Consider the following 12,944-nt stretch of genomic DNA (forward strand, 5'->3'; position numbering starts at 1 on the left):
GAAAGTATAGATCTTTTCACTTGTACTTTTTTCCAAATGTCTTCCATTTTATATGTTGCCTTGTTTCTAATCTAAACTGTACTTTTTCGAGTGCGTCTTTAATCTAAATTATTTTTTTTCGATTTAATTATACGTTTTGAGGTAAAAGCAATTTTGTCTTCCATTAAACACCTAAGTTCATTTTTTAGTACAATTATATTTGATTTTAATAGTCATAATTATAGTAATAAATTAAATAACTGGTAAATCCCTGTGTCTTCCTATTAAAAAAAAAAAAAAGATGTTGCCTTGTTTCTAAACTGTACTTTCTCGAGTGCGTCTTTAATCTAAATTATTTTTTTCGATTTAATTATACGTTTTGTGGTAAAAGCAATTTTGTCTTCCATTAAACACTTAAGTTCATTTTTTAGTAAAATTATATTTGATTTTAATAGTCATAATTATAGTAATAAATTAAATAACTGGTAAATCCCTGTGTCTTCCTATTAAAAAAAAAAAAAAAAACCATTTTATTTTTATTATTTTTTGACATGGCTGTGGTCTGGTCAAGTTGGTATCACACAAGACTGGCACAACCAGAGATCCTAGGTTAGATGCCCGACAGATTCGAAGTTTTTTTTGGCTTTGTGCATCAAATATTATGAACACATTTTTGAATGATATAGGTAAAACACTGGGTGAAAAAATAGAAAGCAACAACAACAGCAATAACAACAACAACTACAACACCAACAACAATACGGGGTGCACTCAGCCTTGTAAGGATAATTGAATTCAATAGCGACTTTAAGAGAGCATTACGATTGTCGGTATTATTGGAGTGGAAAAAAAAATGTACAGTTGACAGAATTAGTAAAAGATTAGAATTATTAAAAGGAAGGACCTCCTTTACTAGTATCAAAAATTCTAAAAAGACGTGGCTCTCAAATTTACCACAGATAAATAATTCATGGTTTAAATTTTAGATTTAATTGGTTGTTTTCTATTCGATTTCAGTTCCTCTGATGAGCACGAGAACAAGAAGTCCAAGAAGAAGAAATCCAAGAAACAAAAACAGAAGAGCAGGTAAGCTAAAATAAACACGTTTAATTTATAGGCTACATTGTCAAGGCATTTCAACACTTAGATTATCAGTTTTAGATTACATTTTACATGTTTCTTTTAAGATCATATTGGCACAATACAGGTCATACGTATGTAGAGAGGAAATATGATTGTTTTTTTTTTCTCCATCACATTAAAGAAATATGTACATTTTCTTTCAAATATTTTACATCAATATTTATTTAATTATCTCAATTTTTTTTCAACAATTGAAATAGGTCCTGTATTCTTCTAAATGATTTCTCTGAGAATTTGAATACATACCTCTCATAACTAGGTTCAAAATTTTCCCAGCTTTAGATTTTTTGACATCGACATGTATTGTGATAATGATAATGTACATACCTAACATGCAGATAGCATTACCATGTTGGATCACCAAGGGAATCCTTTGTACAAGTTTATGAGATCTTAGTCTAACCAAGGTCTCATAAACTGCATTGTTGAAGGGACTTTTCAGTCCTATTCCAACATGATAAAAATAGGGAGGGTGTAGTCTTTTTTTTCTTTTTTTTCAAGTGTTTTACTTTACTATACATATAACTAAGGGCTTTAGTAGTTCTACATTGTATTCTTGATCGATAAAGAGTGATAGTTTCCCATAACTTTGTACTCTTTTTAGGAGTAGGAAACAAAAAAATTGTGCCCTTCGATAGTTTCGCACAAGTTTTAGGAGTAAGTTTTGTGCCCTCCCCCTACAATACAATGTCCTTTGATGCTTCCTCTACATCTATTAAACATTGTGTGTGTTATTCTGTTCTCTCTTTTCACGTTGAGCGTTAAATTAGGAATAGTTTTTGAGACGGATTTATTTAAAAAAGTCGAAACACCTCGTCCCTCTGTGGAGAGAGAGGACGACTGTTTCCGCTGAAATAAAGAGGTGAGTCCCCATTTCCCAGCATATCCCATTTTTATGCTTCATAATTGTTTCTGTTTATATGTTAAGTTGAAAAAAGAAATCGTATTTCTGAAACTAGAGATGTGAAAAAAGTGAGTGAGTGAGTAAACGGTTAATATTCAAGCAGGTTTAATTACCATTTGATGAAACCTTATTTGGATAGTACAAACCATTTTAATATGAAAAGATGAGGAAGTAAGCTGATATTTTCTCACTTATTAATTTGGAAAACATGCCCACTTATATTTATTTCCTTGAAAATATCAAAAAATAAACTGGTTTGTTGAAAATGAAAAAAAAAAAAAAAATCTTTTGTGAACACCACACGACTTTCCTTATCCTATTGAATGATGCTTATTTCGGTATTCTTCTATTGTAACTTTTACAATATCTCTAACCGTTTAGTCAGTATAGCTGAAAACCGCCAAAAAGCGGTTGTTAAAGTATCTGACTCATTGATTGAGTACGTCACTGAGTAGTTCACAAAAAATAACTGTTATTTTTTACAACTCACTCACTCTTTACTCATCTCTAGTCTAAACATAGTTTTTTGTCACATATTTTAAAACATGGTTGGTATGGCCGGGTCCTCAGGAATGGATATTAACTTATCAACGTTTACTGTGGTCTCGGTCATTATTTGAAGTTATTATTATATTCAATTTTTCTCTGAAAAGAAATTTTTGTTGTTGATATTTCGAAAGCGTTTAGCCAGTCTAGTTAGCTTGGTTGGTAGCGCGTCTGCCATGCAAGCGTTAGGCCGCGGGTTTCATTCCCGACCGGGGCGGATTTTATCCTGAAGGGATTAGGTTCGTCCTCTGAACGGTTGGCTTTCTCCTATCCTGTTTTCTTTCTCTCTTCGATTTCGGGACGATAAGACCATAGCAGTTACAGTTCCCTCTGTCAAACCTCTTTAAAAAAAAGAGAACCTCTGAGTGAAATGTTGCTTCTTTAGAGGTTTGATACAGATGAGCACATAAACTATCTGACAGTGCGTGTGTGCTCATGAGATATCAGGTAGACCTGACAGATGGACCTGATCAGGTATACCTGACAGATGGACCTGATCAGGTGTACCTGTTAGGTCTACTTGATAGTGAGTGGCTAGCCTTAGGTTGTTAAACTTTAGAGAGATGCTTACTTAAGGTCGGAAAGGTCGCCGCGAAGGAAATTGATAACGGTGGAGCTGAACACAAAACTGGAACATACGGTGAACAAACTCGCTATGCCTGCAATCAAAATAAAAAAAAAAATAATAGTAATAACAACAGTAATATTAAAAAAAAATAGTAATGGCTAGGGATTGGATTCTGCACTATATGCTGAAATTCTCTATTATATGCATAATCGTCGAAAAAGTGCCAAAACATGCAAATGCATATGCAATATGCACTTCCATAAAATCCGATTCACCGGGTTACTTTCTGGTGTTCTCATGTTGACCCAGCACAAAAAATGAGAAGTAGTGTATCTCGCTCATCTGATGAGAGGCATACTACGGGATGGGCATGCTACGACACAGACCACACAAGGTAGACCTAACAGGTACACCTGATCAGGTCCGCCTGTCAAGTCTACCTGATAGTGTATGGCTGGCCTAAGAATATTAGATAGTAGAACAAACTGGTCTGCTATACATTCTAAATGGAGAGTGTAGTTTATTCTTTACAACACTTGGGAGAAAGTGGTCTGACTTGACGTTATTATACTTCGTAGACATAGAGGTGAACTAACTAGTTTGTTATGATAATTCAGTAGTACTGGTTTAACGTTGGTTTAATTTGGTTTAACGTGTTGGTTTTTCAGATCTCCCTCTCCAGACGGTCACACATCCAAAAAGAAAAAGAAGAGAAAGAAGAAAGAGGTGAACACCAGTGATAGTTCTGAAGATGAAAGGTAAGATTTCCGACAACTTTTTTTTTTATTATTTTTTTGACAAATACTTTCTTTATTTGGTAATAGAACATTAACAGTAGGATATAATGAAAAGGAATCAAGTGGATTGGAACACATCACATGCCTTCAGGCACACTCCATTTGCCAAGGGTACAGGTTTACCTTGCTCTTGGGATCAACTTAATTTGAAGAAACCATTTACTTACTGATTAAAATTTGTAATGAAACAATAAGCTGAAAAAATTAATCACATAAGTTAACATTATTAGATTTATTTATTTATTTTAATAAGTTTCATAGAAGAAACTGTAACAACGGAGGGTTTTATCGTCCCGAAAACCAAGAAGAAAGGATGGGATTGGAGAAATCGACCCCGCGACCCGACCTAGCGCTTTCAAGGCAGTTGAACTTATCAAAAGCTGGTAATTATTAATTAATTAATAAACTTATATTGTTTTATTTTATAGTGATGAGGAGGGTAGTTTCCGGCAGAAATCAAAGTCATCCAAACGGAAGAAGACAACGTCTGTCTCTAGCAAACATCAGGAGGTAAGTTATACCTCAATAATTATTACTACTTAATACTAACTATACAACAAAGTCAGCTCCCATGGCGTAGTGGTCACTGCACTCGCCTTGCATGCGGGAGACCCGGGTTCGATTCCCGGCGGGGTCCAAAAATTTGTATCATGCAAATGGAATCAATTTCCGTGACTGGCCGTTGCGGGGTCCACTCAGCCTCGCGAGGAAAATGAATAGCGATGTATTATAAATGGGCATAGCGACCGGTGCCAGCATGGTAGGTAAACATTGGGCGCTGGTCGCTGGATTATTGAGATCTTGGAAAATTCTACAATGCTGCTGTCAGCACCAAAGATGTGATATAATAACACAAAAAAACGGCTTTTTTTAAATTCAATTTTCCTCTTCCGTCCTCTTCAATTTCAGAAGGCCAAAAAGAAACCGAAGAACAATCGCGGCTCGGACGAGTCAATAAATGGGGTTCCTATTCTTTAACATTTTGAGTCGCAAATCCCCCATAGCACATGAGAATAAAGTGCTTTGCACTGATTTCCATTTGAGCTGTGTTTATCCGTGTTTAATTCGGTTTTGATGTGTTAATCTGGTTTAACGTTGGTTTAATTTGGTTTAACGTGTTGGTTTTTCAGATCTCCCTCTCCAGACGGTCACACATCCAAAAAGAAAAAGAAGATGCTATTTTGTTCGGGATTTGCTTAGGTTGATTTTTGGGGAAAAATGTACAAAATATGTAAAAAAAAAATTGATATTTTGAATGTTTAATTTGAAATATTAGATACATACCTATTTCTTTTACATATCTTATTCTTTAATGAATTTACTAGTTGCATATGAATTATGTATCTAGTATTACTATTAGGCCGTGTTCACTGTACAGTTGAGTAGGTATTTATTTGATTTTCAAATAGACAAATTTTATTGTGCTTGATAATTTTCGTTTCATTATATTTTTGTTGTTTTTAAAATTTAGTTGTATGAAGCACCTCTGTAATTTGGTTGAACAAGCTCATGATTTGAAGGCATGATACACAGTAGTGACAATATTTGCAGTGCAATCATATCTTTTTTGCAAGATATTTACACCCGAAGCCACTTTGAGATTAATCAAATCATGGGCTGTACGAAAATGTAAGTTTAAATTTGGTTTATGTAAAAGCAATCTCATTGGCTGATTTCGAATTGTCTAGCCAATTAGATTGCTTAATCCAAGTTTGAGTTCAGACTGGTTCCAGCCATATCTCATGTAATTGGATTATTTCAAACTGTGGCCCGGGCATTAGTCACATACATTATCTAATTTTATTCTTACTTTATTTTATTTTCAGCAAGTGTAATGTTTTATTTTATTCCAATATTGTAATTTTATTTTATTAATTTTATTATGTTTCATTTTATTTGTTTTTAGTTTCTTTTATTTCACATTCACGTTGGGTAAGTTTGCTATTATTTCATTTTTAGTTTTAGCATTTTTATTCCAATTATTTAGCTTTTTATATTATTTTAGTTAATTTTATTTACTTAGGTATTTAGTGCTCCATTTATTTTTGATAAACGTAGGTATTTAGTAGGTACCCATTATTTTATAGGGCACGTTTCCTTTTATGGCATGCTAGATGTTGTTCTTAGCTTCAATGTTTTTGAATTTCGAATGTAGGATGTTTTTATCTCATCAATTGCCTACAAATACACATGTTACCTAGGGTAAAAATAAGATTATTAAAGTAGCAATAAAAAGAAAAAGATCATTATTGTTTTAGCATGAGCTTTGTCTATATGCCATGGCCTAATGAATACTAAAGACGGCTTCAGAAACAGATGTGAGAAGTGTAGGAATCATAAACCTAGAGCCGCATATTTCCCCTCTTTTGAACTTCTCCTCACACGCATTCCATAGCTATAGCTCATGCTAGAACAAACAACAGCCGTATTTACCTTGTGAAAGTTTCATGGTTATGATGGGGAATAAGGAAATGGATGCCAGGCATTATTAAGCCGTATCTTATTATATGACTTTTTATAGTCAACATGGCTGAACCAATGAGATTGTGAGATTCCGTTTTGTGGAGCAAGTGTGGACGTCCAAAGCGGAATCTCATTGGTTCAGCCATGTTGACTATAAAAAAAGTCACATGATAAAATACGGCTTTAGCTATTCCACTCACCGTTCCTCATCGCAACTTCAGCATGAAACTTTCCCAAGGAAAATACGATTAATCTATGCCCCTGTTTCTACTAACACATTCTTTCTATTCTTCCCCGACAGCGCTATTATGTGAGAAGTGTAGGAATCATAAACCTAGAGCCGCATATTTCCCCTCTTTTGAACTTCTCTCACGCATTCCATAGCTATAGCTCATGCTAGAACAAACAACAGCCGTATTTACCTTGTGAAAGTTTCATGGTTAGCTATTCCACTCACCGTTCCTCATCGCAACTTCAGCATGAAACTTTCCCAAGGAAAATACGACTAATCTATGCCCCTGTTTCTACTAACACATTCTTTCTATTCTTCCCCGACAGCGCACGGAAACGCCCGATCCCATACGTTCGGAAGATTCCCTACACGTCCTCCTCGGGTAGCGACGATTCCGACACTGAAGCCTACATGGGCAAGTCGATCTCACCCGAGCATCATTCCGGAAACGGCCGAAGTTCCCTCTCCCCGGCCTCGTACAGTTCCGTGAATGTTCGCCACTCTTCGTATTCGTCGGCGTCGCCTCGACCAATAGGGAGTTCGCCTGAGAGAGCCAATAGGAAACGGAGCCCCGGCACGACGTTCGCCACTCTTCGTATTCGTCGGCGTCGCCTCGACCAATAGGGAGTTCGCCTGAGAGAGCCAATAGGAAACGGAGCCCCGGCACGAGTCGGTGGTCGCTGTCCCGATCTCCCAGCTTGGGATGAGGCGGAAACCCCCGAAGTTAGTCTCGATCTGTCGGCATTTTTCGTCAGGCCTTGACCAATAGAAAACATCGAAGCTCACCAGAGAGGTAAGAACCCGACCCAAAATTCATTGATGAAGTGAGCTGTGAATTAGGAGTATTTGGACCAAAGAGTCTGTTCACCCTGGGGTTCCTATTCTTTAACATTTTGAGTCTCAAATCCCCCATAGCATATGAAAATAAAGTGCTTTGCACTGATTTCCATTTGAGCTGTGTTTATCCGTGTTTAATTCGGTTTTGATGTGTTAATCCGGTTTAACGTTGGTTTAATTTGGTTTAACGTGTTGGTTTTTCAGATCTCCCTCTCCAGACGGTCACACATCCAAAAAGAAAAAGAAGAGAAAGAAGAAAGAGGTGAACACCAGTGATAGTTCTGAAGATGAAAGGTAAGATTTCCGACAACTTTTTTTTTTATTATTTTTTTGACAAATACTTTCTTTATTTGGTAATAGAACATTAACAGTAGGATATAATGAAAAGGAATCAAGTGGATTGGAACACATCACATGCCTTCAGGCACACTCCATTTGCCAAGGGTACAGGTTTACCTTGCTCTTGGGATCAACTTAATTTGAAGAAACCATTTACTTACTGACTAAAATTTGTAATGAAACAATAAGCTGAAAAAAACAAACACATAATTTAACATTATTAGATTTTTTTATTTATTTTAATAAGTTTCATAGAAGAAACTGTAACAACGGAGGGTTTTATCGTCCCGAAAACCAAGAAGAAAGGATGGGATTGGAGAAATCGACCCCGCGACCCGACCTAGCGCTTTCAAGGCAGTTAAACTTATCAAAAGCTGGTAATTATTAATTAATTAATTAATTAATAAACTTATATTGTTTTATTTTATAGTGATGAGGAGGGTAGTTTCCGGCAGAAATCAAAGTCATCCAAAAGGAAGAAGAATACGTCTGTCTCTAGCAAACATCAGGAGGTAAGTTATATGTTATATATACCTCAATAATTATTACTACTTAATACTAACTATACAACTAAGTCAGCTCCCATGGCGTAGTGGTCACTGCACTCGCCTTGCATGCGGGAGACCCGGGTTCGATTCCCGGCGGGGTCCAAAAATTTGTATTATGCAAATGGAATCAATTTCCGTGACTCGCCGTTGCGGGGTCCACTCAGCCTCGCGAGGAAAATGAATAGCGATGTATTATAAATGGGCATAGCGACCGGTGCCAGCATGGTAGGTAAACATTGGCTGCTGGATTATTGAGATATTGGAAAATTCTACAATGCTGCAGTCAGCACCAAAGCTGTGATATAATAACACAAAGAAACGGCTTTTTTTTTTAAATTCAATTTTCCTCTTCCGTCCTCTTCAATTTCAGAAGGCCAAAAAGAAACCGAAGAACAATCGCGGCTCGGACGAGTCTAGCCCTGAGGACTCCGACACTGAACCCGTCAAACCTTTGAGCAAGAAAAACAAAAACCGAGCTCCCTCTCCCACAAGCGAAGAGGAACCACCACGGCACAAAGCCGGAGGTTTCCCTCCATTTAAACAAGGTCACAAAGCGCCAGACCGTCCCAGTAATAAGGGCTCTGGCGGATTCCCGCCGTTCAAACCGGGTTATGAAGTGCCCGGTCGTCACGGCAATCGAGACCCAAGCCCAAGACGGCATCGACCGTCCCGAAGTCGGTCCCCGAATTATAAAAGCTACTGGGAAACGGCCGAGGAGGAGCTACTCAAAAAGTATAAGGAGTCGCGGAAAATTTCCCGCAAATCCCCCTCTCGTTCGCCCAAGAAGGAGAAAAGCGAGTCAGGTGATGAGAAAAGTGGGCGGTCAAAGAAGAAAAAATCCGCCGGGGTGAAGAAACGCGATATTTCCTCCGACACGTCGACCATGTCCGAAGACGACTCGGGCTTTGACGGAGAATCCCGAAAGACGGCGGCGAAGAAACGCGAACAAACTCACGAAAGCAAGCGAAGTGCGGCGGACAGAGGCAGACGGAAACGCCCGAGTTCGCCCGAACTGGTGCATAAGAAGCGCCCCGCCAGCTCGGAGAGTGAAGCGCGCTCTCGTGGCGGCGCTAGGAGTCGAAGCTCTAGTCTCGAGTCGAATCGGAAGAAATCCCGAAAGACGGCGGCGAAGAAACGCGAACAAACTCACGAAAGCAAGCGAAGTGCGGCGGACGGAGGCAGACGGAAACGCCCGAGTTCGCCCGAACTGGTGCGTAAGAAGCGCCCCGCCAGCTCGGAGAGTGAAGCGCGCTCTCGTGGCGGCGCTAGGAGTCGAAGCTCTAGTCTCGAGTCGAATCGGAAGTCGTAGCCCGGATTATTTATCGTTTGCAAGTGTGTTAGTATTTAACATGACTATAATTTCAATTTCCATGTAATAATTGAATATTTATTTTACCAATATTATTTTGCATATCTTTATTATGATTTTGCTTATATGGAATCGGAAGCGAAAGACGAAGAAGGAGAAGAAACGTCGGGACCGGTCGGGAAGTGCCGACAGTGACCGAGAGGTGCCGAAAAAGGCCGACAAAAATTCCGAGAAAGGGAAATCGAAAAAAAACGCGAAGAGACTGGCGGAAGTGGAGAAATCGAAACGAAAACACCGCCCAAGTGATTCGAGTAGTGATTTGTCTGATAGTGATGGTTCAGACAAGATGCCTGCAAGTTATTCCAAGGGGAAGGGCCGTGGTTCGCCCAACAAGGGTCGTGGTTCCCTGACGCGAAGAGACTGGCGGAAGTGGAGAAATCGAAACGAAAACACCGCCCAAGTGATTCGAGTAGTGATGTGTCTGATAGTGATGGTTCAGACAAGATGCCTGCAAGTTATTCCAAGGGGAAGGGCCGTGGTTCGCCCAACAAGGGTCGTGGTTCCCTTGCTTATATGCAATATTATTTTTTCATATTAATACTATTACTACTATACGTATATAATTTTGCATATATGCACTATTATTCTGCATATTTTTTCTCCTCTTTGTATTTAACCCATTTAAGAACCTTGTGTGTGTGAGTTTTGTTATCAATAGACAAGTTTTTATAATTTTGCAAATACTTAACCGCTTTTTCACTGTGTGTTGTTTTATTTGTGTTTTCGCACTTTATTTTTTATTTTTATTTTTTTAGAGAAAGATAATTGTTGAAGAGAAAGGGAAATTATGAGAGTGTTTTTAGGGACATGGACTTTTTTTTATCTCCTTTTAAGGGGCAGTGGTCAACGCATTGGACTTTGGATATGGGTCCAAGTCAGGTCATAAAATTTATCCAGGTGTAACACTGGGGAACGATATTTGTGACAAGCATTTATGATTAACACAATTAAAATTCCTAATATTTTTTTAGCTAAATCCCCTTTTATTAATTTAGTTCCTTTTTTCCGGGAAAAAGAACAAACAAAGAAACATTAACAAAGTTTTTTAGTTTTTTCCCTTTCTTTTTATTTTCTTCATTTTCTTTGTCGTATGTTTTCTCCTGATTTCGTATTCTTGTTTATGCTTTCCAGTGCACTTAGTCCTCCGCCGATGAATAAACGAAAGCCTCCCCCACCTGACTCTAGACAACGTAGAAGGCTCAGTTTTCCTAATATTTTTTTAGCTAAATCCCCCTTTTTTAATTTAGTTCCTTTTTTCCGGGGAAAAAGAACAAACAAAGAAACATTAACAAAGTTTTTTCCCTTTCTTTTTATTTTCTCCATTTTCTTTCTCGTATGTTTTCTCCTGATTTCGTATTCTGGTTTATGCTTTCCAGTGCACTTAGTCCTCCGCCGATGAATAAACGAAAGCCTCCCCCAATAAACCTAGGTATTTAGTAGGTACCCATTATTTCATAGGGCACGTTTCCTTTTATGGCATGCTAGATGTTATTTAAGCTTCAATGTTTTTGAATTTCGAATGTAGGATCTTTTTATAGCATTAATTGCCTACAAATACATATGTTACCTAGGGTAAAAATAAGATTATTAAAGTAGCAATAAAAAGAAAAAGATCATTATTGTTTTAGCATGAGCTTTGTCTATATGCACTTGTTCAGAAGTCACATCAATTGCTACAAAAGGAGCAGTCACAAATGAGCAGTGATCAGTGTTATTATAGGGTTAGGTTAAACACAAAAGGAGCTTTTTTCAATGTCGTGGTTTCTGTATAATTACCCTTTTTTACACAAAATATTTGTTGACCCAATGAAGTAAAGGTCCACGTTTCAACTCGACCGTTTTGTTCAGAAACAGATGTGAGAAGTGTAGGAATAAGGAATAATACATCTAGAGCCGCATATTTCCCCTCTTTTGAACTTCTTCTCTCACGCATTCCATAGCTATAGCTCATGCTAGAACAATCAACAGCCGTATTTACCTTGTGAAAGTTTCATGGTTATGATGGGGAATAAGGAAATGGATGCCAGGCATTGTTAAGCCGTATCTTATTATATGACTTTTTATATAGTCAACATGGCTGAACCAATGAGATTGTGAGATTCCGCTTTGTGAAGCAAGTGTGGACGTCCAAAGCGGAATCTCATTGGTTCAACCATGTTTACTATAAAAAAAGTCACATAATAAAATACGGCTTTAGCTATTCCACTCACCGTTCCTCATCGCAATTTCAGCATGAAACTTTCCCAAGGAAAATACGATTAATCTATGCCCCTGTTTCTACTAACACATTCTTTCTATTCTTCCCCGACAGCGCCATATATGACATTTTATAGTCAACATGGCTGAACCAATGAGATTCTGAGATTCCGCTTTGTGGAGCAAGTGTGGACGTCCAAAGCGGAATCTCATTGGTTCAGCCATGTTGACTATAAAAAAAGTCACATAATAAAACACGGCTTTAGCTATTCCACTCACCGTTCTTCATCGCAACACTTGCCCAAGGAAAATACGACTAATCTATGCCCCTGTTTCTACTAACACATTCTTTCTATTCTTCCCCCGACAGCGCACGGAAACGCCCGATCCCATACGTTCGGAAGATTCCCTACACGTCCTCCTCGGGTAGCGACGATTCCGACACTGAAGTCGATGACTCAGATACTAACTCCCTAGAGCTGTAGGTACCTATAGGTATACATAGTTTCATGAGAGATGAGAGGGAGTTAAATGGTTTCGTATCTGACTCACTCCCTGAGTAGTTCACTGAAAAGAGAAGTTCTTTTTTACAACTCACTCACTCTGAATACATCTCACATTTCTAGTGAGTTACGTTGTGTGGAATGGAACAGATAAAAATAGAGAGTGAAGGAAACAATGAATATAAAAAAAAAGATGAAACTTTAAACAGAAACTTGGCCCGTTAAGAAAACTCAAGGTCCAATTTTGCAGTCAATTTTGGTGGGTTTAAATATACATTTAAATAGGGGGTCTTACATCTGGTCGATTGATTTCGGCACTCGATTTATAGATTGGTTCGAGTTCAAGTCACAAAATTTACCTAGGTGGGTGCTTGTTCAGAAGTCACGTCAATGGAATTCAGAAGTCACATCAATTGCTACAAAAGGAGCAGTCACAAATGAGCAGTGATCATAGGGTTAGGTTAAACACAAAAGGAGCTTTTTTTCAATGTCGTGGTTTCTGAATAATTACCCTTTTTTT

At 37.9% G+C, this 12,944-nt stretch overlaps 1 protein-coding gene across 1 annotated transcript; it reads left to right on the top strand.

Annotated features, from left to right (window-relative positions):
- The first annotated feature begins 530 nt into the window (after positions 1-530).
- On the top strand, positions 531-12,406 carry LOC113469242 (serine/arginine repetitive matrix protein 1-like). The gene is made up of 9 exons (XM_026826796.1): positions 531-588; positions 966-1,065; positions 3,809-3,898; positions 4,366-4,447; positions 8,727-9,269; positions 9,465-9,658; positions 9,804-10,232; positions 10,857-10,922; positions 12,292-12,406. Exons 1-9 carry the CDS (start codon positions 531-533, stop codon positions 12,404-12,406), a joined length of 1,677 nt encoding a protein of 558 aa, XP_026682597.1.
- Positions 12,407-12,944: the final 538 nt, after the last annotated feature.

Source organism: Diaphorina citri, unplaced genomic scaffold, assembly GCF_000475195.1.
Source record: "Diaphorina citri unplaced genomic scaffold, Diaci psyllid genome assembly version 1.1 scaffold42, whole genome shotgun sequence".
Classification (NCBI taxonomy): Eukaryota; Metazoa; Arthropoda; class Insecta; order Hemiptera; family Psyllidae; genus Diaphorina; species Diaphorina citri.

What these genes read in the sequence shown, in the direction of transcription:
- LOC113469242 (XM_026826796.1), top strand. Translation starts at nt 531, where the DNA reads ATGGCTGTGGTCTGGTCAAGTTGGTATCACACAAGACTGGCACAACCA. An exon ending in TCTCTAGCAAACATCAGGAG is followed by an intron (nt 4,448 to 8,726) that starts GTAAGTTATACC and finishes CTTCAATTTCAG; the next exon opens with AAGGCCAAAAAGAAACCGAA. An exon ending in ACGACTCGGGCTTTGACGGA is followed by an intron (nt 9,270 to 9,464) that starts GAATCCCGAAAG and finishes TCGAATCGGAAG; the next exon opens with AAATCCCGAAAGACGGCGGC.